Raw genomic sequence first — 25,756 nt, forward strand, 5'->3', positions numbered from 1 at the left:
CACAATCGGCTTCTCGCGTGGCATTCTGGGCAATGCAGTCCAGACAACTTTTTGAGGCACTGCACTGTATGGTTAGACAAGATATCTAACTGCTGGGTATATGTAGTATTTTTTGGGTTCATATGGCACATGTTAATATCAACTGTATGGCATTTGGAATGAATTTGAATGACTGTTGTAGTAGTTTAATAATTAAACGGTATGGTGATGACATGGCCCTCTGTGATATGATAACGTCATGGATAACGTCCGTCGCCTGGCCTGCGTTACGACAACTCAACTTGTGTTGCCATGCCGTAAAACACTTCGTCCGACCTGCCAGTGAAGAGAGACAGGAGGCCTTAAAGCTTATACATTTATAGACGATGAAAGTAGGGTTATCAAAACGCACTTTCATTTTATAGACAGTATTATTAGTCTTTCTCACGATGATCATAGAGAATGTTGAAGCCTTGAAGTCGTGGCTGTCAAAACTCCTGGAGCCTATGTGAGTGTTCAATTGAAATGACATTTAGCTCGCATGCTACGTAGCTACGCTAGCCAGCTAGCAAGTGGGTTAGCCAGGCATCAATGGGGGGCTTTGCTAGAAGCTGATGGCAAATTCTTGCACGAGTTAGCTAACCAGCATTGCCGCTAGCTGGCTTTTCAGAGCAAATAAAAACAGTGGGACTTGTTTTGAAACAGCGCTGAATAAATAGAACATTGTGTTTGATGTAGTGAGTTTGTTACACTGTTAATTTAGGGTAGTTAGCCTCGCAGCTGGCCCACGATAACGTGTCTTTATCACAGCTCGACTTTAGCAAAGCCCAGTAAGCTGCAACAGAAAGCAGAACTTGTGTGCTGCTACTTGTGATACAAATAAGTGCTGAACCTTCTGGTGTCCACTTTGAAGTTACTTAGTTCGAGACGTGTTTTGTAAATAATTAAGAACTGTTTGCTCTCTAAGTTGCCATAGTTACACAGACTCGTTTGCCATTTCTCCATCTCTTTCTTCTTCTCTTTCAAATGTGAATTAAACAAATTACGTTACTTACAGGAGGACATGTTGCCAAAGAACACACATGGATTGATTTGAATGTTAACCAGAGTAATAAAAGAGATATTGAATTGATTGATGTGTTAGAGTATGGCAGATGATGGTGCAAACACACACACACAGAGGCTCTAGGCGATGCAATAACAGTCACATACTGTGTCACATGTAAAGGCATGCTCTGAACAGGGAGCTGCACCCTGTCCTCTTTTGAGACAAGGTAGAGAGCATATTTTGCTTCATATTTGAAACGTGATGAGGTGGTTTGTAAACGTTTCAGAGAGATCCCACTGACATGGTTACTCTTTTCAAATGTTATTAGTATTAGCTCGGTTTCAGGCACTTTCATCTCCTTAATGCCTGTTTTTCCTCAGTTGCTAATTTGTGTCTGGTCAGTGTTTTTGTCTTTAAATGTATCAGGGAGACTGGTCTTTTTAGGTCAAGTTAAGTAGTACATATTTTTGAGAGTTAGAAGTTTCTGTCCACCAGTTGTAGCAGTTCAGTCATGCAGCTAGTTATATATTAGCTTGGAGGAGGTACTGTCATGAGTGCTTTTCTTGTGGCTTTGTGTGTTTGGTAATGATATTATTAAACTCCATCACTTGCTTGTAGAGAGGACTTTAAGTGTTGTCTATTAAAATGTAAAGGTTTTGTTGTAATAGTGGGAATTATTTCTCTAATTTGGTTTAAAAGTGGATTATGTAGGTAAGTTCCTCTCTGTATGTATCGGTCTTGGCACTGACTATTTTAAGGTTGTTTTGGAAATTGTATGCTTGCAAGGATAATAGTACGCAAAAGAAAAGCACCGCTCTCATTGAAACAGTATCACAGTGGGTTAACTATACATTTGACATCAGTTTTCTCGCCCACTTATCTCTCCCCTGTTTCAGGCAAACTTTACTGATTTCTCCGTTTGCATTTTATTAAGGTAAAATACTGGGTAAATGTCATTTTTGAATGCATATGATACATTTTTTAATTTTCAGATGTGATGCTGATCCCTCTGCGTTAGCCAACTATGTGGTGGCGCTCGTGAAGAAGGACAAACCGGAGAAAGAGCTGAAGGCACTGTGTGCTGATCAGCTTGATGTCTTCCTACAAAAAGGTATGAACTATGAACTCTGAAAAACAACGTGTGGCAGTCAGTGCGTTTCCATGGCACAACTAGATTGGATTATCACATATATCGAACAAGACACTCGAACGGACCGTGTCACTTGTCTGAGTATACATGGCCTTTCAGAAATCGGATAAATGTCCGATGCATGGCTGTCTCCACTATGCTAGGTGGCGCTGTAGCCCTTTCAACCATGCTTTCAACAAGTAGTTTTAGAGCCACGTCCGGTTCCCTTCCGTCAATAACCCTATCACGCGCAGCATAGACATTATAATGTCTATGACGCGCAGGCACACAAGCACAGAACGAGAAGTCCGATATGCGATGTCCGATCCCTGTATACATGCAGAGAGAAAGCCGACAATGAACGAGTTATCTAGGTGTTCTTATCCGACTTCTCTTGTCCGTTATTGTGCCGATTTGTGTCCGAAGTAGATCGGATAAAGGTGTTTACATGCAGTTTAAAAGTCCTGTTGAGGTCTTATTCGTTTAGTTACCCGATTATGAGTGATTCAGGGGGAAGGACAGACATGTCCTGTCTGAGGATGGGTTTGCTCTCTGGTGGGGAGTCAGCAGAACTGCACTAATCAAGTGAAAGATCAAATGTATTCACATGATTCATATTGTCTTTGCAGAAACCATAGGATTTGTCGATAAACTTTTTGAATGTCTGACCACCAAGAACTACCTGGGAAACCCTGCTGCCAAGGAAATAACTCCAAAAGAGGAGGTCCAACCACCTGCAGTCAAGTCTGATGTTGTGGAGGTGAGTTATTGAGAAATGTCTTGGCTACATTTGTGATGGGACTCGTTATGAAAAAATGTATTGCCACGCCTGTGAAAAATAAAACTTGTCACATATTAAAGTATTTTTTTTAAATTTGTTGGTAGAGCATAACACTGACAACTTTATGGGGCATTGCATCAAATATTAAGATCTCAACTCAAAACCATTGTTTCCAGCCATATCTTTGTGTTTGTAATTCTCCCTCTGTTTCAAAAATATAAAATGGAGTTGAGCTTGAGGCAAGTAATCGTTTTATATTCCATCCAGGCTGAAACTCCAGAGGAGGAGAGAGATAACAGGCGGAGGAGAAGTCCTATGAGAAACCGCTCCGACTTCACCGACTCCAGGTATGGCTACGGCTTCAGGGATATGTTTCACCTCAGCTTAATGACTAGGCACATGCAGACACTAACCTGACAATTGAGACGTATGGCACCTAGAGCCATATGTATACCTAAGGATCAACACACACAGGGCCTTTCTTATTTCTTACTCCTGATTTAAAAAAAAACACAAATTTTCATTGTGGAGAGATTTGAACATGTTGAGTCTATTTATATGGTTTGCTTGAAGTCCCATGAGTCCTGCTGGTAACTCGATGAAGGCCCTTGTGTCAAGTATCCTGCGCGACGTCTAAAAACAAATCTTGCCAATAACACATGGTACGATTCAATAACTGTTATATTATCTCAAACAACAGTTCAAGTGTTAAATGAGATTTAATGTCAGCTCCACCACTTGCTCTGTTTTTATAATTATTATTCATCATAGTTATTTGTATTAAGTTATTTGTCACACTTCAAAATTCTGTTCTATTTTATTTCACTGCGTAAAAGCTGCTGTTAATAAAAAATGTTGATAAAGTTATTATTATCCACATTTGCCTTTTTTTGGTTTAAACTTCAACCTAGCTCTAAAATATGTCCGTTTGGAGTTTTGCATTTCAAAAGATAACAATTGAAAACAACTGGTCGACCACACAGGAGCCGAGATGACAGGAGGCGAGAGGAGCGTAAGCGCCGTGACTTTGACCGTCACGGTAAAGGCGGCAGCGACTCCCACCGCGAGCGGGAACGCCACGAGCGTCGCCGCGGCAGCCCCCGGGGGAGGAGCTACAGCCGCAGCCGCAGCAGGAGCGGCAGCCGAGGAAAGAGCAGGGACAGGGAACACAGAGGAGGCAGAGGTGAGAAAAGTCCCCCTCTACCACTCCACACACACACACACACACACACAACACAACCAATAACAACAGCTCAGGGGACCAGACCCGGGAGTGTACACATGTTCCTCAAGCTACTGTCAGCACAGGTGAACGGTACATTAGCAATGCAGAAGTGCTGCTGGAGACATCGTGAGCATGCTTAAGATTGTCAAGAGGAGACTGAGGAGCGCATGTTGTGGATGGAGCAGCGAGTATTACTTTTAGTCAAATTGTTCAGTCAGTGTTGCTGGGAGTTATTCATCGATTTAAGGAACCATGTGGACAGCTTTGCAATGGTATCAGTGGGGATTCAACCACACGGGCTGGAATTGGCCCTATTGCATTCAAGGTTAATCTCTTTTAAGTTTTTGGCACAATGAGAGATGTAGCTGATTTTCAAACGCCGAGAACTTGAATAGTTTGCATTTCTGCTGTGATCCACTCTTCCGTAATTTGTAGTATTGTTTTTTTTCCCTTAACGCCTGTGTTTCTGCTCTTCTTTCTTAGACTTCAAGTCAAAGTTTGAGTTGGAAAGGAAGGACACCGACTGCTACAACCTTTCCATCCCATCAGGCGCTCCGCAGCAGCACTCGTCTCCTCTCCTGCCCACACCCCAGCACCCCTTCTCCTCTTCCTCTTCGTCCGGTGGTCTCCCGGGAACCGGCGGCGGTCCCATAGCAACGTCGGCTCACCTGCCCGATAGCACTACAGACAGCTGGTCCGGCTACTATGGCGCCCAGAGGCAAGACAGTGTCGGCAAGCCATTCATCAACAAGGTTGCCTCACTCAAACAACGTTGCAGGGATTACGATGGTAAAAACAAAGTGGATCATCTCTTTACTCTTTTTTTCCTTTGCGCTGAAAAAAAATCTGGTGTAAATATGTGGCCTAGGCTCTTAAAAGGGGTATGTAAACAAAGGGTACTGTATATAGACAAAAGGGGCCCACCATAACTAGGAACATTCCCGTTGACAGAGCCTAGGCTGTGTAGTAACACTGGATTTTCTTTCAGGGCACACGCACAGTATGAACATTTTATGGATTTGTGAGGAGATATTCACTTATTTTGATAACGAGCATTCTCCAGAATGGCTAATTACACCTTTAATGTTGAGCCTATTACTATAGGCTAGTATATTATGTGGTCATTGGGAGTTTTGCGCTGGCTATTGTGTGTAAGCTCTTCCCAAGGGCGTTATTTATTGCCTTGTTTAGTCTCATCACTAATGACCACTGTTTAGCCTCCCTCCCTTCTCCAGAGACAGAGGGTTTAAACTTACCCACTGTCCCTGAAGCACTCTGCTATCTGTCACAGTGCTCAAACACAGCCACTAGGGAGCCCCTTTCTTAATGAGACTGTTGGGTAAATACATACCAGTTTTAGCTGCTACTTCGACAGTCCCTCATCTTGTTTATTCTTTTATTTGTTTGAAGTTATACAGTATGTTTTTTAAATAACTTACACTTCAAATGACAATTCCCCCGTTTTGACGCATTACATTAGATTACAAATGGATATTGAATGTCGAAGTAAAAAAAAAAAAAAAATGTGTCTAGAAGATTTGCAGGTCTTGCTGAGGCAATGTTTTTTCATGCTGTCCTAGACTTCTAAAAAAAAATACATAATAATAATAATAATACATGCATACATATACATTTTTGATATTTTATTTATCTCCCCCCATACAGAAAAGGGATTTTGTGTCCGTGGCGACCTTTGTCCATTCGACCACGGCAACGACCCTCTCATCGTTGACGACGTTAATCTACCGAACATTATTCCGTTCCCGCCCCCACCCGTCATGCCCCCTGCCGGCATGCCCATGCCCCCTATCACTGAGCCTCCCCCGCCCCTCCGAATGCCTTCAATGCCTCCCTACGGCCAGCCGCCACCGCCGGGCATCTTCCCCATGAGTGGTAAGTATTGCGCTCACACGCGCTTCAAGATCATCTAGAAAATGTTATGCTATTGAATGTTTGTAACAGTACAGTTCGTTATTGTCCTCCTGTTTGCACCATGAGACGCATATCTCTATTGTAATGACCTGCCTTGTCATTTTCCCAAATATATACTTAGTTATATTCATATAAGTATGGTCATCTCTGAGTAACTACCCCTTTTCTGGTTAAAACTTGTGCTTATATGGTGTGTTATAGGTTTTAACTTCCGTAAGTGTTGCACAGATGAATTGTGTGATTAGAAATCTCTTCTTATAGTAAATGTACTGTGACACTATAACCATCACTGTGTCAAGCTTAAGGAAGCTTTATAAAAACAGGTATAATTTAACTCAGCTGACAGCATTTACCAGCATTATTTGTTGAGCCGACAACATTATATGCGAAAACATTTACCATTATTGACTAGATAGTGAACTGTAGACTTTTCTTTTCTATTTACCTTGGAAGAAAAATCCTTTCACAAGGCTGCTGGCTTCTTGGATATAATCCTGCATTCCAATTAGAGAGCTTTATACAGTACATTTTAATTTATTTTAACAAGATTGTTTTGTGCCTTTTTAAAGCATGTTTACTCAGCATGATGGCAAATTAAACAAATACATCGGTAAGCAAATTCAGTGCAGGCAGAAAGTCTATGGAACTAAATAGTACAGTTGATGTTTGGCTGTGTAAGCGTCTGTGTTTTGAGTCTGGTTTAATGTCTGAGACTTCAGTTTGGAAACTTTCACACGGTAAAGGAAGAAAGGACAGCTGATATTTTCTTGAATTTCAAAGAGAGTTTAATGTAATAATTACCGATGAATGCGTCTTATTCCTACATTCTAATAATACTACTCATCGTAAATTAATTTTTAAATCCCCATTTTTGTTTTTCATGCACAAGTTAATGAGCAAACTGGTATGCTATTTAAAAAATATCCAGTGTATATACAGTTTAACTTATTTTATTTAAAAGCTGTAGGGTATTAAAACAAACTTGTGTAATTGTGGCTAAACCACCTAGCGATGCAAAATATAATGCTTATTGTGAAATGAAGACATTACATTTAACAGTTTTTGTTGCCATCTTCACTGTCATATTAAAGCATGGCATGAGAACCATCTTAGTAGTTCAAACAAAAGACACACTGGCACACCTGCTTATATACTGTATCTAGACATTAGCTTGGACTTGTGTCTCCCTCAGGACCCCCACTGATAGTAACCAGTGGGATTGACACCCCCAACCACCAATCGGCAATCACTTCCTCTCCTCCGATTGGACCGCCTGGTGTGGGGCTGCCGCCTACTCTTCCTCCTCCTCCTCCACCTCCTCTCTCCTCGTCCTCATCTGTGTCTCTTCGTCCACAATATGTCCAGTCTGAATGTAAGCAGCGATGCTTTTCCTATTCAGATTTGGGACTGTGTGTTTGGAGGCGACATGGCTTTGGCTCTTTTTTCTGCTATTTCCCTTTTACTGAGATTTTCCTTTTGTTTCTGCTCTATTTCTTGCGTTGGGTTTCCTTATTTTGTTGAATTAAAAGTCAAAGTTGAGCTATAATGAGTAAGCTAGTGAGAGTTGAGCTGCTTTGTGCAGACTTTTAAGTACCCCGTGTTTCTGTCGTATTAAGTTGGTTTGTCCGTAATGTTGAACTGAATGCAGCGTGTTGTACAGTATTTCATCAGGCTGCAGTAATAGCTGTTGACCAGAGGGTAGCGCTGTTTATTAACATAAGAAGACGAAAAGCAGCTATGAGTATTTCAAATGAGCTCTACTACATCTCATTGTGTTGCGTGCTTTCCCCACGATTCACCTCTTGATTAAAGTATACAGAGTGGATCTGTTTGTTGCTAATTACAATCAATTGATTTTTTACTTTAATATGCCTCCGATAGCCAAAAATCCCAAGAGTCATGGAAGGTTCCATTGAAATTTCTCATATTGTTACATTTTGCCTTTGTGTTACAGTGAAAAGTGATTCAGGAATAGGAGTTATCATTTTTACGGTGCTTCATCTTGATAAGGTTTTCTTTTTGCAATTGTTTATATATTGCGAATTACTACTCAGAACTGTATTTCACAAGTTGCTGTCATTCTATTGGACACATATAAACTCATAAGATGGTGAATGCTAGATATGTAACTGAATGCTAAGCTTATTTATTTATGTCTTGTTTGTCTTTTTTTGTATTTTTTAAATTAATCTTCTGTGTTAACTTTTGAGTTTTTGAGATTTTTTTTCGACCGTTCAACACATTTTCACTTTCCCTAAAAGCCTGTGTGTTTTATTTTTTAATACTTTAGATAACTACGATCCAGAAGGCTATAACCCAGAATCCCCAGGCCTCACCACAGCGGGTCGTAACCCATACCATCAGTTCATTCCCCGGGTGCAAACGCAGCGTTCCAACCTCATCGGCCTCACCTCCAGCGAAGGACAAGGCTCTAGAGGTATTGGCCTTACTAGTGTTCACACTCCTCAAACAAAAACAAATCCAGGACATGCTGGGTTAATTGGGAGCAGGATCCAAGCTTAAAAGTTCTCTGTGGTTGATATAAAAAAAAAATGCAAAAGCTCCCAGAGTTAATCATTGTTAATCTTTGTTGTTGTTTTTTTGTCTGCGTGTGTGTCTTCCAGCTGCCAACATAGTGATCCAGACGGAGCCTGCCACTGTGGCCAGCACTCCGGGAAATAGTGCATCCCGTTTCAACGCAGAGCAAGACAACAGGAAGAGGAACATGGGACCCAGTACTGCTGAGGGACCTGCAGCCAAAAAACCCTGGATGGAGAAGTAAGGAGTCTATTAGAGAAGTTTCACTCAAAATTAAGATGTCCAAATTTGAAAAAGGAGAAAACTCTTGCCTAATAAGAAAATTCTTAAGCTTTGGTAGCAAAATAAGTTATTGTGTCCTTGTTTGTCATACCAACTGAACAGGGAAGGAAAATGGAGTGTCAGGGCTAGAAACATACAGACACAGTTACTAATTATTTTATTTGAGAATCAAATTTTCACTCCAGATAACTACACATGCACACACACACAACATGCCTTCTAATGGATCCTTGTTTCAAGCCTAGGTCACTCAATGGTGAGGAGCCTATCTTGTCTCATTTGTGGGAGGCAGGTGCCTGGTGCACACAGTTGCTGGTACTATTACTTGTTATCCATCTTGAGTGTCAAGCAGGTTCACACATGGTCCTCAATTTTCATGTGGCATGTGGGAACTTCAGTATGAATGCAGAAACTTGAACTTCAGGTCATCAATCTGTGTTCCGTTTCACTGCCTAAAGTTTGCCCAAAATGTCAATAAGGTTGTCTGCCTTTTCCGCTAATTTCTCTTAAGAACAAATGTAATGGCAAACTGAAGATGTCAACCTCACAGTCTTCCTCTTCTCCCTTTCAGGCCGAGCTTTAACAACCAACATAATAAGAGCACCTTCCCCAAGAGGTATTACTATGTCAACACCAAGTTGGAGGTGCGCAAGATCCCACGGGAGCTCAACAACATCACCAAGCTCAATGAGCACTTCAGCAAGTTTGGAACCATCGTCAATATCCAGGTAAAATTCAAAGTAAAAATGTGTTTCATGTATTGATTTTTTTGGACCAAAAAATGCATAGCTCGATATTCAGTAAAGAGTTCATGAAGTTCAGCTGACAAATTTGTTTTCACCGTATGCACACACCTGACTGGCACGCCTTCCTCTCAATCAAGGTGGCGTTTGGTGGAGACCCAGAGGCTGCTTTGATCCAGTACACGCAGAATGAGGAGGCCAGGCGAGCCATATCCAGCACCGAGGCCGTCCTCAACAACCGCTTCATCCGTGTGTACTGGCACCGCGAGCCAGGCACCAACAACACCACCACAGGACTGCCACCACAGGAGCAGAGCTCAGGCAGCCAAGCAGCAGGCTCAGCCCCCATCCAAGGCATGCAGCACAGCAACGTGCACAAGGTAAGTAGACTGGTCTCTGACTCTCACCACCCTCTTCTAGAAGCCTTCACCACATTAACTGTTATTCTCCCCTTTTCTTTAAACAGCAGCCGATAAAGCAGCACAATGCAGCGGCCTACGTGTTGAACAAGACTGTACCCAAGTATCGACTTGCAGCAGGGGCTGGGCCCACAGCCGCAGTCAAACCGGACAGCCTGAACCCAAACACGGATGCTGTACGTTTTTATTCTTAATTTTAGGGCTGGGTGATATGGCCTAAAATAAATAAAAGACACAATTTTTTTCATACCACATTGGATTTTCGATTATAATAATTTTTATTTTAAATCGGTTGTTTTTTTTTTATTTAAAAAATGATAGACAAGGAATTAAGTGCAAACTTAGCTTAGCTTTAACTAAACCTTTTTTAACAAGTTTCCTCTTGATCAAACAAAGATGAATAATCCTATTGAGATTACCGGTAATAAAGTGCCAATTTAACTCTCACCAAACTTGACTTATAACAAATAAATAAACGGTACTTCTATGCACTTCAACAAAGATAACTCCATTCAGTCCGATGTAACAGCGGGCAGTAGTTTCTCATTGTCGGAGGATGCAAACCTGAACCATTTCACGTGACTGAGATGCCTTTGTTTTTAAATAAACTAACTAAATCCTAACTTTTTCCCTGCACCCTGCCATGTTGATATTTCCTTGCTAGTCGGTGTGACAGAGCCTAATAGAGAGGCATAGGCTACTGTATTTCCCCCTAGTTAAAGGGAAATCGTCCTAACAAATGAATTTTGAATGTTTACTATGTTAACATTATTAGCACGCTAAAATTTGCTTATTTGCACTAAACACAAAGTACGGCTGAGGCGCATCAGATGCCATTCGTTTTGCAAGAATTTGGTCTTAAATCAAAGTTTCGGATCAAATCAAAATGTTGGGCTAATTATTCAGTTGGATGAAAAGTAAATGGTTCACCAAAGTTATTACAATTCCTAAGCTCAGGGGAAGGTCTCATGCCAATCCATTCAATAGTTTTCAAGTCATTTCACAAAGTGTGGATCTCATGGTGGTGCTAGAGGAAATGTCACAGAATCTCTCAGGACCATGAATTTTCTAGCTACTCAGTAGTGCCCTTTTTTAAATGATATTTACCTCCGAATAATATTATGAGGACTGTCAGGATATCCAGTTTAGATGTCTCCAAATGACAGGTTTATGTCTGCCAGTTGTCTCTCACAGGTGCTACTACACTTGTCAAAGATGAACAGATGTACGCAGCTTAAGAGGACATGCATGAAAGAATAGGGAAAAACTTGTGTCAAGGCAGAGAGCAGTACAGGAAAAATGTTTTCATGCATTCAAGAAAATCTGACATGTGCTGTTTGAACTTAACAATGCATTATTGTTTGGCTACAAACTCATTCTGATGACCTAAATGCCCCCTCTCTCTGTGGCACTTAGGTGGTGCCTGCACTGACAAACATCCAGAAGGGTCCCTACTCGTCAACAGCCCACAAGTCGTCCTTTAAGACCTATGGGAGAACGGGAAAAGCACTCGAAGCACAGGAAGTTCTCAAGAAGAAACAGGCATGTCGCTTAATCTTTTAATACACATTTTATCTGTTACAAGAAAGGCAAGAGCCATGAACTAGCCATTTTGTTTCTATCGGTGGCAGTGAGAAACGCGCTACCGTTGAGAAATGAGTGACCTCCAACAGGAAATCATGTATTTCCCACTTCATTGAATTGTATTTATTTATTTTTTTTCATTTAGGAGGCATTAAAGCTCCAGCATGACATGAGGAAGAAGAAGCAGGAGATGCTTAAGACCCAGATTGAGTGTCAGAAGGTAAGACTGGCCTCAGCGGTCTTTCATCATAGTTCTTTTTATTACATTTGTTATCCAGACTGAGGCTACGTTCCACATCAGTCTTCCTTTTTTTTTTCTATTCTACATAATACCGGCCGTCTTAAAAAGTATCGAACCAGCGACCTCATGGTTACTGGTCAACCCCTCTTTCCCTCTAGGCCATCCTACACTTTTTCTTCCCTGCTTTCTTTTCTTGTCTTCTCCATTCTCTCATTGTTTGTCCCTCACCTTCCAGGCCTTAATAAACCGGCTGGAAAAGAACCGAGGGATGAAACCAGAGGAGCGGGCCAACACCATGAAGACCTTGAAGGAGCTGACGGAAAAGATCGCACAGCTGCAGAACGAGATGAACCCCGCCTCCCAGCTCCCCAAATCCAACCACAGCCAGCCCAAGACCAAGACTGACGTAAGTTGGGCCTGGCCTTAATGCACTGCATCGTCTCCTCTGTAATTTAGCAAAACAAAATGTTCCTCAATTTAACATGATTTTTGTCCAGGCCCAGAAAGAATTGCTTGACGCTGAGCTGGACTTTCACAAGAAGTTGAGCTCTGGAGAGGATACCACTGACCTCAAGAGAAAACTGGGACAGCTACAAGTGGAGGTAAGATATGTCAGCGCACACACACACACAAAACACACACACACGCACGCTTGAGAGCGGATGTTCTACCAAGAAACCGCTTTTTGAGGAAGTTGTGCAGATAAGAGTTATATCATGTATTTCTCAACACTGCTTGATTGTGGATAAGTAGAAACGAGGAAAATAAACGTTGACATCCAAATCACTTTTGAAGATGAAAATCACTTCTGGAAAGGGAGGAAACAAATAGTATTGAAACACTCTGTAACCAATATCATCAAAAAAAGCAGAATAGTAAAAAAAACACAATCCCCAGTTTTTTTTTTTTTTTTTTTTTTTCATTTGACTTAAATGCATTACAGTCATATAAGTAGTTCAATATTTGATTGGTGTGTATTGTATGAAAATGCACAAAAAGCTATCACACAGCTATCACACAGCTTTTCTTTGTCTGTATTAAGGTTTACGGTATTATTTTTAATCAATCCAAATGCTTTGTTTTTCACTTAACGATACAAGCAAATAATAAGATTGATTAAGTGTGTATGGATGCTTACCTCTTATTCATTCTGTAATGATTAAGGTTATAATGTCTTACTTGCCACACGGCTGAAAAAGGAGTCTTTGAGTGTCTGCTGAGTTTGTACATCAAAAAAAAACATGGACTCAGTCAGCTGTGTCACACGATGTTGTTAGCAACACCCTGCATGGCATGTTTTTGCCCCTCTACCCCTGTTGGTCCTTAATTAGCTAGTTGTTTAAAAATGCATATGCATCCAAAGCCAGCCCTCCCTTCCACACATCAAACTGCAGCCACTTAAGCAAGCCCAGTGGAGCGCCTGCTAACCAAAGCAAATCAGACACACGGGTCCTGCTCTGATGGAGTCCCCGTCTCATTAAAGTTTGAGCTGCTGCTAGCTTGTAAGAGAAGAAAATCGCGGCGTGACAATTAGAGGGAGAAGAGAGGTAGGGACAAATGGGGAGGAGAGTGGTTGTGAGGTTGTGGAGTGGTTAGGAAGTGAGGAGATGTCACTTTAAAAATGGAGGAGTGACAAGTAAAGGACTGAGACTGAGAGAGGAGGAGTCAAGTGTGTAGAGAATATCTAAGCTGAGGAGCAGGAAGTGTATCATTTCCCTATCCTGTATCAGTTGTTTTAATTTTCCATAAACTTTACTGTATAAATGTAAGATTTGACACTTGATACAGATGGTATAAAAAAACACTCTATAGTTCCCTGGCATGTTTGTTTGCACCATCAAGGCAGACAATCTGGTTCCACATCTGTTGTTTATGATTATTTCAGCACAACAAGGTGTAAAGTATGTTTTAATTATGGGGCCTGCTCTTATTTATTCATAGGTTTTAGAGATAATCTCGGGTATTGAGTTATTCTTATGAAGTAATATAATATTCTTCATGTATACCGTATTGCTTACTGTCACTTTTTTAAAATTCTGTCACTATGTTAGGCTGCTGGATCTGAGTCACAAGTTTTGTTCCATTCCATTCATGTGCAAACTTGTATTGAATAACAATGAATGAACCTTGAATTCAGAATATATGGCCGCCATATATTCTGAATTGTGGGGGAAAAAGAAAAGCAGCAGCCATTGTCTTGTCTTAACTTCCCGATGGTTCCTCCTCTAGGCGACTCTGTTGGGTCTGATCCGGCCTCAATTGGGCAGAGGTAGGGGCCGGGGGAAGATGTCTCTGGAGCCCGGGGCCATGCACTCGGGCCGGGGTAGGGGCCGCAGCAGGGACATGATGGGGCGCGGCGGGACCGTCAACCGCATGTCAGTCGACCACAGACCCAGAACCCTGGCTATACTGGGGGTCGCTCAGGAGGAGAAGGAAGAGCTCATGCCGCACTTTGTGGTGAGGACTGTCTCATTATGCTATTATCTATAGAATCGGGAGAACTTTTAACACAAAGAAGTAAACAGATGTTTTTGAAGAGAGGTACATTGAAATTTATCCTGAACTGTTTGTTTTTCCCCCCTTCCTTTTTACATCAGAAATTTGGTGAGATCGAGGAAATCCGTGACCAAGACGCAAACTGTGTCGTCATGACTTTTAAGACACGAAGCGAAGCAGAGAATGTAAGTCACATGACCTTAAATCAGACCAGACCAGTCTCTTTCTTCCCTCCCCAACATGATTGAAATGTTTTTTTGTTTTTTCCTTGGGAACAAACTCTGTGAAACCTGAAAGCATAACATGCAATTGTCCTCCTGTTTTGATTGGTAGGCAGCTAACCAGGGAGCTAGGTTCAAAGGTCGTATGCTGCAGATTTCCTGGTACAAACCCAAGACGCCCTCCGTTACAATGGAGCCGGAGGAAGAAGACGCTAAAGATGAGGACAACACGGTACGCCTCAGTTCAAAACTCCATGTACAATATTCAACTTGAAATTCTAAGTGGGGAAACCTTTTGAAGTTTTCAATTGTATTTACAGATTGGACTTGTACAGTTCTTTCCGGTACTTGTACTTTTTTCACTGCAGCTCCCTATGGAGAATCAGGGCGAGCCTCTCGGTACTAAGAGCATCTTAGACCTTTTGGGTTACACTGCATTACTGTCATGTGAAATCTGATTACTGTAGCTTTATGTTTTGGAGTCTTTCTCGCGTGCAAGAACTCATCTTTGAAAATATGTCTTAATGGAGAGAGACTTCTGAAAGCTGATCCAGTTTTGAATCCCATCTTTCAGTCCAATACTTATTTATATACTCTATATAACTATCTGTTTTGTGTTGAGTGGGGTGCATCATTTATTATGAACCTTCCAGAATCCCCCTTTACATCACGATGATGCCAATCCCTCACTTCAGTCAGCAATTTGGGAGATTGCGTGTTGTCTCCTCACAAGCTTCTACCCATCTGTAGTGTGTGTGTGTGTGTGTGTGCACTGAAAAAAAAAATCCCAGTGGTCATACACAGCCTAGGCTCAGTGAATGGGTAGGGGATTGTAATTGGATATTTACTGATATTGAAAAAAAAAGTGATTTTAAGGATTCTCCGGAATCGGGGACCCCACCTTCTTGATAACTTGGAGCTAAACAGTATATTTATGTCGTTGATTTTTCTTCTTTAAAACAGAAGGAAGCTGGTTCTTATTTGCCGGACGAGGAAGAGGAGGAGGAGGACGAAGATGATGAAGACGAGTACGAGAGCCGATCTTGGAGACGATGAAGGCGTTGTGATTCTTCAGCAGCTGCTCTGCGGCAGAACTGGGCCAGTTTTTCCCCCACGTGCAGATGAAATCAAACTACAACAGAACTCACTTTTTTTTTTCAAAACAAAGTAACTTTAGACTTTAATCAAAGTTAAAAAACGTCTTTGCTTTATTGTACATGACAAGAAGTTTCGAGGGCCGGCAGGATTTGTATCCCTCTCAACTTAAACAATGATTTAAAACATCTCACTTTTGCTGAGAAAGATAAAATGTTAAGTTGTTCTTATAGATAGAAAAAAACCCATGTAAATGTCTGTGTGCTTACCAGATGATAAATATCAGTAATGCACAACATTTGTGTCTACTGTGAATAGGTATTTTTATACATACTGTATTTAAGCTCTTTTCTCACCAGTTTTTTGAAAAATCTTGTCCTCAGTTCAGGGACAGCCATTCCTTCACCAATAGAACGTTCTCTGTGGCTACAGCAGAGATATTTATTTATTTTTCCACTGCATGGATGCACTGTGCAGTACCTATAGTGGCACAGTATGGTGTGGTTTCTTTCATTTCACTTTGCTCAGTTTGTTTTGGTATGGGTAAGCCCAGTATGTTAAAAGGATCCAATTATTTCTGACAGTGTCTCTCTGTCTGTCCTGGCATAAATACATGCTAGTCTGTGTGCGTTGAGTTCCTAAATTAACAGAGCCACCTCTGCCCATTACCCAAGACCATACCACGACCATACAAGAGCCAGTGCAGGTACAGAAGGAAAACAGTGCAATAGAAAAATCCAAACTATGTTTACAAATTGCCGCGTCCGCGCACGTCAGATACACTCTTATAGTAAATATTCTAATTTCGCCCCACCTATTTTCTCGGTCACTAAGATCCTGTGCCACTCTTTGAATAGAAACATCCATACGGGTGTTCTACGTCTTCAAGAGTGTGTAACAACATTTTTCACTTGTTTAGTTCTTTCTCCTGATCGTCCAAAGGGCCTGACGGGACAAGGATCCGATCACCCATTTAAAAAATGTGAGATCCATAGACAGGTGTTTGAATGTAGTACTGAACCGTTGATTTTAATATATATATATATATAAATAATTTCTTTGCCTTACACAATCAGCGGATCGCTGACATTTTTACAAGATTTGTGATTTACTTTTGTAAATTTTGTAAATGCTTGAAAGAGAAATTATTATTATTTTCTTTTTTTTTCTTTTTCTGTCATTTTAATTGACCGACAATGTTGTGTCCGGTAGGAAAGGTCAAGCAAGAGTGCTTAGTGTCTTGCTTATTTGTAAGAATTTAGCATTTTGGTAAACCTGTCCACATTGACATTTCACTAAATTTGTCATCGAAGTAGCACATTTCATTTAAGACACTTTCAGAGCTGCCCTGAGCTGTAGGAAAGCTCTGTTGAAAGGTGATGGGAAGCATGCACCCACATCACACAATTTGTGCATTAGTGCAGCTTTGCCTGCATCGGACAGTGCTCTGATAAACACTCTAAGTGTAACCACAATGTGCACCTTTTCATGACAAAAAGGATTTATTTTGCCTTCTTTTAAAATACTGTTTTTTTAGAATCCTCGCGGTGGGAGGAACACAATTAATTTTAAGTTCATATGGAAATGTGTTTTTTTTAACAGTTGAGAAACTTTTTACTTTTGTTGCTTCTTTGAAACAACTATGTTTACTTGCAGCCTGATGAAGTGTGGTGTGATGTGTTTGTCATAACTCAACTCAAATGATTAAATCCTGTAACCCCAAACAATCAGATTGAAGCGGCAAAAAATTGAGAATTATTAACTTCTAAATTAACCCTAGTCTCAATCTCACTACAGTACACAAACATGCAAGCAGAAAACACTGCATGTATTTGGAAATCTGCATGTGAATATACATGCAGATTTGCATGCGAACGAGGTCAGTAATGGAGAATTCATGACAAAAGTGTTTGAAATGCATGCCGTGATATCCTCCCACCTACAATGTTCGCGGCGCTCTTATTTGGATTGCATATCTCTCACCTGTTGACTGATCACTCACAAGCCAGTGACCTTATGATCCCTTTAAAAACCTTCAAGCTCATGTTTGGTTTCCACTATCAGTGTGTCCATGGAAAGCTGAAGCATTTTCTTTTGGGGCACTTATTACGTCAATATGATTTGCTCATGTGAATTTCTTATTGTTTTAATTTGAGGTCACTGGCAGCTTTAAAGGACAAATAACTAGAAATGGCAGGGTTCTTGCTTGTGTTAGTGAGGATACAGGGAAGGTCTCTCCCACTTTTTGTACTCTCTTCTGTATGCTACTATCACACAATGGTGTAAAAAAAATGTAAAATGTCTATTGGATAATAGTTTTGGATTTGTTACTGTTTATATTTGCAGGATGTGGATGTATTTTCTTCATGTATTTTGTTTGTAAAAAATGGATTTATAATTTACTAGCATGTTTGCTTTTGCCAATAAAGACGGAGGAATGGGGTGCTTGAAAGGCGATAAGAAAAAATAAGAAAAAGAAAAGAAAACATTTTGAATTTGATCTTGGAGGGGAGAAAAAAAAAGAATTTTAGTTTATGAAAAAATATTGACCGAGAGGGGAAAAAAAAGCAATCATTGGCCCTAGAGGGGAAAAAAAGCGAGCAAAAGCATTCCAGAAAACATTACCTTAAAACAGCTGTGTCGTCTCCTTCATTGTTACATGTATGCATGTTATATGATGTCAAAGTGTGGAGTGAGTTCTACAGTACAGTACTAGTATTGCTGTCAAAAGAAGTCCACTTTATTTAACAGAGAATCCCTCAATTGTCTAAAAAAGGAAAAGGGGCTTGTAAAATTAAATTGAAGATCCATCCGATTTCACCACACCAGCATAACTGAATGCCACTCATTTTTCAAATTATTTGAGTACACTAGTTCAGTCAATTCGGATATAAATAGTTGAGTGATTGCAGAATGAAAAGCTCTCAAAAAGTACTTATTCCTTCATCTCCATCCCTGATTACCTCCTTAAATGAGAGATGGCTGAATTATTAACGGGAGGCAGTACAAATTCGAAGTTCACGTAATGTGAAATGCAAAATATTTCATTGCATAGCCTATCACCCATTTACCAAATGAATTGTCACTGGTGTAGCCAAATGTTTTTAAGATGTTTAGAATATATGAATCGATAGTGTGTAAGTCCACAAGTGATATAGAGAAACTTGTTGATCAAGTTGGTGAATTTTTTTTTCTTCTGAATGCTTAAACATAAACAGCACAACAAATTGCCAATACATTTTAAACGTTGTCTTTGTGTCAGTTAACCCATGGCTATGTCATGTGCATTTTTTTAAACTGCACAGATTTATAATGACATCTAATGGTGACCTGACCAGTGTTGAATGTCTCTGGGACTCCTGCCAGCCATCATGGATATACTAATGTGCCCAAAAATCAATCCAGAGCTCTTAAAAGTTGCTGAACTTGTTTCAAATACAGAAAATATTTACACCGTTATGGGATTGCTATACTGTTATTATGTAGGTTTTAAAATGAGCTAATATGAGTCTATAATTACTCAGACACTCAAAAAAAATCATCCCACCACATCTCAGTAGAGACCTCATTTTAATTAGAGCACCCAGCGACTGCAACGTATTAAAATATCACTGAATAATGCACGAGCGTTTCTTACTTTAGGAAGTCAAATTAAAACACTCAGAGTCTGTTTGGTTTAAGGCAAGGACTTTCAGCTCTTCCCGGGGGAAGGGATTTCAGACTGGGGCCTGAAAGCCGCACTGCTCCTGGCACATCCTGTGACTTCTTGGTGACTGGTAGCACTGAATCTATGGAAGCCCACATCTGCCAATAACACATGATTAAGGTATACATACAAAAAAATTAACTTATTAAAGAATGTGTTGTGTTGTTTGTTTTGAAATAGATTTTTTTAAATAGTTTTTAGAATAATAACGCATAGTGAAATAATAAAAAATAATTACTTCATCTAGAACAGTTCCTTAGTAAGTGTGATTATGAGAAACTTATGAGATATTTTGGTTTTAAGGACATTTACTTATTTTAAACGATTAAATTCAAGCACGGAAAAAATAAAAGACAATGTTTTGGATGCTATTGAAATATTTAATTTTTTCCCATTATGATATTATTTCAATTTAATTTTTTTCAGAATTTGTAGATAATTGATTTTTTTGTTTTTTTTCAATGAAGAACTATTCACAGTGGGTAAAGGAATGAATGATGTTGGGTTGTCAGGTGGAGCGCATGCAGGGCCAGATGTGGGCTGAAAAGAGAACAGCCGCTGTCACATCTGGCCACAGATACGACAGCGCTCTCGTTAACATGTCAGAGACAATCTTCAGGGTGTGAGAAAGCGCTGAGATGACAGAGTTGTAAACAATGGCCACTCAATTATGAATGTCGCCGGCTATATAAAAGCTATAAAAAAAACGGGGGGAGGGTGAAGTGATGTGAGGGTGAGAAAAGGGATGTCTTATCAATTAATCACATTTCACATACACACTGTGGTAGAAAATCAAAAGTCTAGTTTATCAAAACAAAGACATTGTTTTTCTAAAGGTGTGTTCATCTGTTTGTGGTATAGGTGATGTACGCACAATCCGCAAAGTCTGTATAGGCCTATATGTGTTTTCTCTTCTTGTGCAGCCTATACAGGGCAGCGTCTAAACGTTGGCTCTCCCCGGACTGCAACAGGTTTGCACGGTGAGAAAAATACCTTGGCTCTTTTTAATCTGTGTAATGAATAAGAACTTGTCAACGTGGTAATGGATGCCTGCCACCGTGCTGCTAAATGATTCAGAGTCTGGGGGAACCAGAGAGGAGGCGGGCAGGATCAGGTGTGCCTGTGGTGTCCTCAGTCTGCCTTAGGCCCCTCCTGGCTCTTCTTTCAGGCCTCAGTCTCCAACACGTTAGTTCAAACCATAAGACTGTATATCCAGGCAGGTCTACATGAGAAGCCTGTAAAGCTGATGGGAATTCACATGGGAAGAGATCTATAGGCCAAAGCCCCTCGGGTCAACCGGTCACCTTACTACAGGCCTGGAAGAGATGAGAATGTAACAACAACGCATAATCTAATATTGTTTTTTAAAATAAAACTCATAATGTAATAATTGGACAACAATGTAACAAAATGCTGAATATCAGCCGGATAATCTGCATTGCTCGACCATTAATCGACTGATCTAATTGCTCGATAGTTGACTTCCTGGAAAAGGCTGGTATCACAATCCAATATGTAATTTTTGTATGAACACGTTGAGCCTTGCATTACAGTAAAAACTATTGAGAGTGCTTTAATTGCATACTATACCAATTTCCATACATTATTGGCCCACTCTATATGTAATACAAATTATTAAATCATAGGAGAAAAAAGAAAGAAAGAAATAATACATTATATTACAAAAGGTATGACGTTATGCACGCGACCAGTTTTTATCATAATTATGTTTATATTACATAATGAGTTATGTTACATTACCAGCTCTTACAAGGCTTGAAGTAAGATACCCATACTCAATTGAAGAAGTATTGAACCTATTCCTCTATCTCTCTGTCTGTCTGTGTATGGAGCAACCTGCATAAACTGCAGTGGTGCTTCGCTGTCCATGGTGCTGAAATAATTGGAACACTAGTGGATAAATGAATCTATGGTTTCCCGGTTGGCAAAAGAAGACGATTAGGATAACAATAACGATTCAATCAATGAGCTATGCTATTTTTGTAATAATAATAATTATTAGTATTATCGTTATTATTTTGGTTGGGTTTATATATGTTGTTTGCGCACAGAGGCCATCAACCTTTGCGACTTGTAAGTTGAGCTGAGAAGCGGGTAGGAGGGAAAGAGGGAGGGAGGCTGAAAGAAGAGGAGGAGGAGGGGAGGAAGAGGGAGAGAGGCATGCCGGGAGGCACCACCGACGCTCTTTGCTCAGTCAGTGTGAAGGAGGGCACCGGAGCTCTGTCGCTGTCCGCTATAGCCAGGCTTTCATGTCAGGGCCCACACTGCTCGCGAGGTGCTCGAAGGGAGGAGGATGATGACCATGAACGGCAAGCAGCATTTCTCCATGCACCCGGCTCTGCACGAGCCAAAGTATCCCGGCCTGCACTCAGGCTCGGAGGGCATGCGCAGAGTCTGTCTGCCCGCCCCGCAGGTATGTTCAGGTCGGGGGAGAATTTGTGTATGGAGTGAGAGGAGGGGGGGGCGGGGAGGAAATATCAAGCTGGAAATTCCTGTAAAGTTGATTTGACAGGACTTTGTTCTATATCCACTATCTCACCCTCTGTCTGCCCCCCCCCCCCCTCTCGTCTCCCCACCCAACCCCTCCTCCCCCCATCTCACCCACATGTCTATTCGAGCAATGCTCTTGCTTTCATATAAATTTTTATGACCTGTTCTTTGAGGAGGGGTTCTCCTCTCCTCGTTGCCTTTGAAAAAAAAATTGTTTTGAGATCCTAAGAGCTGCTCATGACAGAATTCCCCACTGACTCCCAGTATGCGCACTCCTCTTGCTTGCAGCTGCAGGGCAATATATTCGGAGGCTTTGATGAGAGCCTGCTGGCACGGGCAGAGGCTCTGGCGGCTGCTGACAGCATTGTCTCTCACGGCGGCAAGAGTCACCCGTTCAAACCAGACGTGACTTACCATACCATGAGCAGTGTCCCCTGCACCTCAGCCTCCTCCTCGTCCTCCTCCACCGTGCCCATCTCCCACCACGTGCCCTCGCTCCACCACCACCACCATCACCACCACCTCGGCCAGAGCCTGGAGGCCGGCGACCTCCTGGAGCACCTCTCCTCCAGCCTGGCCGTCAGCGGCATGGGCGCTGCGGAGCCTCCCGGGATGACGCAGGCACACCACCACCAGCACCCACACCACCAGCACCTGCAGACCATGGGCCAGCTGCACCAGGCGATGGCCACCATGGCCCAGCAGCACCCTCACTCGCTGTCCATGCACGGCGGCATGGCGTGCGTCAACGACGTGGAGTCGGATCCCCGGGAGCTGGAAGCCTTCGCCGAGCGCTTCAAGCAGCGGCGGATCAAACTGGGAGTGACCCAGGCAGACGTCGGGTCGGCGCTGGCCAACCTCAAGATCCCCGGAGTGGGGTCCCTGAGCCAGAGCACAATCTGCAGGTTCGAGTCGCTCACCTTATCCCACAACAACATGATCGCACTCAAGCCCGTTCTGCAGGCCTGGCTGGAGGAAGCCGAGGCTGCGTACCGGGAGAAAAGCAACAAGCCGGACCTTTTCAGTGGGAACGAGAGGAAAAGAAAGCGCACGTCCATCGCCGCGCCGGAGAAGCGCTCTTTGGAGGCGTACTTTGCCATCCAGCCTCGGCCGTCGTCGGAAAAAATCGCGGCCATCGCAGAGAAACTGGACCTGAAAAAGAACGTGGTTCGAGTGTGGTTCTGCAACCAGCGGCAAAAACAGAAACGAATGAAATACTCCGCTGTGCACTGAAGTTTTCACGCATCATGAATAAAATAGCCTACTACATTTTTGATCGAGTAATTAATAATAGCCTAAGTAGCCTCACTAACAGGGATTTATCAACAGCTCTTCACGCGTCACTTTGGATTATCTCCAAAAAAAAGACTTTCACTTCAATTTTTCATCTGGTGTCACTCACTCTTCATTGTTGCACTTTTTTGGGGAGGGGAAGGAGAGGGGGTGTTTTTAATAGTATGGGACTTTGAAATGATTATTTTATGGATATGCAAGGGTGGCGATTTTGATGTTGTTGATTATGTATCTTGCACATTCAGGGATATTAACTCACTTGTTTTCTCCTTCATCATATTTTTAGAAGGATTTTAGAGGGGACATTGATGGTTTGTTTAATTGTCAGCGTCTTTAACTGATGCGTTTTGTTTTAGTTTTTTGTAATGTTGGTTGAGATCAGAGTGTAACCTCGTACAACACATAATGCACTGTGTTTTCACTCTTACAAAGCCTAGAAATTCAGGCTAATGTGAGTTAATTGATAGTAAATGTATTTATTATTTATTTTTTGCAAACGAATGTGCTTTTCTTCATCAACTTTGTGTTAGTCATTTACGCATAAATAGGAATGATTAGCCTACAGCAATTGCTTTCACCAGGAATGACACACTGAGCCTGTTTATCTTGAATTATTCAGAAATGACACCGTCCTGTATGAATCGCATCCGTATGGCTATCGCTGCTGCTATATTTTAGAATTTGGATGTGTACGTGTTTTCGAGCATTAAAGGTGAGCTATATATTTATTATATAGCTACTACAGATTTACAGTAGCCTATAGGCCTATATATTTACTGCCCTGTCCTAAAATTCTTAATGTTAAGTATTTATTTTTTTCCCCTCACTTTTGATTTCACTTGAAAATAATGTGTGAAGTTTAAATTTAATAAATTATTGGATATTTTGTAAAGAAAAGAAATCTGTTGCGACGACTGAATTTGTGTGCTTTATTAAATTGTATTATTTTGAGTAGCCTTTAAATGCATCACACTTTAGACTGCTAACTACAGTCAAGAAATAGGCCTATATTGATTTCATAATATAGGCCTATACCCTTCATCCCGAGAAGCAGCAAACAGGCGATCAAAAGGTTGTTTTTTATGGGAACTCGTTCGGCTGTTGTAAAAGTAGTACCCAAACCTCTGCTGGGATTAAATCTGGATTGAAAATAGAAGGGCTCTATATTTCCACAGCTATTTTCACACCAGGCGAAGCGCAGGGCGACGCTAATGGCCCCTTCCTCCCTGATTAGTGCACTTTGAATTATGGATGCCTTCATGTCACCGGGTTATGTCGTGTATGGGGGTTTGAAATTATTAAGTAATGACTATGCAATATTAATTAAATACTGGTATAAAACGAAGTAGTGTGGAAGGAGTTGGGAGTAGAAGTCTGACCGCGAAGAGTCAGAGTGACTCTGGGGAGAGACGAACCGCCCGGAAAGGCCTACCAACAGGTTGCACCAGCGAGGAAAGAGGGAAATTAAAGTTGTTTTTGTTTGTTTTTTTGTCTCTTTGAGTAAGTATTGACTTTTTCGCCCTTTTTAGGCCCAATGCTTTTTTTTTTATTATTGTATTATTTTGTATTCTTCTTCAGCTGATATTGCCGCGATTTCATTCAATCAATTTTATTCTATTTAACAATACTGTTATTAATATTATTTTTCTTTTTTTGGTAATCATTATTAGCCTATATATTTTTTTCTTTTTATATTTTTATTCATTCATTATTACCGTTGGAAAAAAAGTGTCTTTGTTGCATTCAAGGAAGGCCTATTTTATTTTGTATTGTATTCCAACGCAAACCGATGCTTTTCTTCTATTGGTTCTATTATTATTATCGTTGAAAATTTGCATTGAAACGGCTATTTTCCTGCGTAATCCGTCTAGCCCGAGTGTAGCCTATTGTCAGTCAATTGTTAGTCATAATTCCTGTTATTCTCTGCGTGGAGGATGTCCATCTTTTCCTATTATCAACCAAAATGTTCTAAAAAAAAGAAGAAAAAGCTTAAACATGACCCACGGTTGTGTGCTTTTCCCAGTGAGACTGTCGGCGGGCTTCTTCAGCCAGGGGATCAATACTTTTGCAATCACACGGAAACGTTTGTGGCTCTTATTAATATTCTCTTTGATGTTAAGAGGTGATTAATAACAGTCTATAATTTATGGCGTTATATGTTTTTTTTGTATGTGCATGTGTGTGTGTGTGTGTGTGTGTGTGTGTGTGTGTGTGTGTGTGTGTGTGTGTGTGTGTGTGTGTGTGTGTGTCGGAGGAAGACAGAGAGAGATAGAGAGAGAGAGATAGAGAGGTAGGCTATATAGGCAAGATAAAAATGCAAATGTTAGGACTAATTGTTATTTTTCCTTTTTCCAAGCATTTTCGGAAATGAATCTATTGACTTCAGCCAAAGTTTATTTTTTCATCAAAGCTTCTTAAGAATCATAGGATAGCCTACCGATGGTGAGGTGTTTCTTCTGACGTAGGCTAAAAGTAAGGTGAAAAAGGGGAGCTCGTGTGAATAATTGATCCCTGTAATACCCGTATTGATATC

General features: G+C 41.1%; 2 protein-coding genes across 3 annotated transcripts; both read left to right on the forward strand.

Annotated features, from left to right (window-relative positions):
- The first annotated feature begins 322 nt into the window (after positions 1-322).
- On the forward strand, positions 323-18,327 carry rbm27 (RNA binding motif protein 27). 2 transcript variants are annotated; one of them, XM_080040475.1, is made up of 21 exons: positions 323-487; positions 2,020-2,138; positions 2,786-2,916; positions 3,205-3,284; positions 3,921-4,120; positions 4,646-4,951; positions 5,828-6,055; positions 7,287-7,466; positions 8,385-8,531; positions 8,719-8,872; positions 9,486-9,642; positions 9,798-10,037; positions 10,124-10,252; positions 11,493-11,618; positions 11,806-11,880; positions 12,137-12,307; positions 12,399-12,503; positions 14,131-14,358; positions 14,499-14,582; positions 14,731-14,850; positions 15,582-18,327. In XM_080040475.1, the coding sequence occupies exons 1-21, from the start codon at positions 429-431 to the stop codon at positions 15,672-15,674; spliced, it is 3,132 nt and encodes a 1,043-aa protein (XP_079896601.1). In that variant the 5' UTR covers positions 323-428; the 3' UTR covers positions 15,675-18,327. The 2 variants fall into 2 exon arrangements, with proteins under 2 accessions (XP_079896601.1, XP_079896602.1); XM_080040476.1 differs by lacking the exon at positions 7,287-7,466.
- Positions 18,328-21,733: 3,406 nt separating this feature from the next.
- On the forward strand, positions 21,734-23,163 carry pou4f3 (POU class 4 homeobox 3; the record flags this gene model as incomplete). The annotated part of the gene is made up of 2 exons (XM_080040665.1): positions 21,734-21,853; positions 22,219-23,163. The coding sequence occupies 2 exons, from the start codon at positions 21,734-21,736 to the stop codon at positions 23,161-23,163; spliced, it is 1,065 nt and encodes a 354-aa protein (XP_079896791.1).
- Between the last annotated feature and the right edge of the window lie 2,593 nt (positions 23,164-25,756).

This window comes from Ammodytes marinus (genome assembly GCF_949987685.1).
Source record: "Ammodytes marinus genome assembly, chromosome: 14".
Taxonomy (NCBI): Eukaryota; Metazoa; Chordata; class Actinopteri; order Uranoscopiformes; family Ammodytidae; genus Ammodytes; species Ammodytes marinus.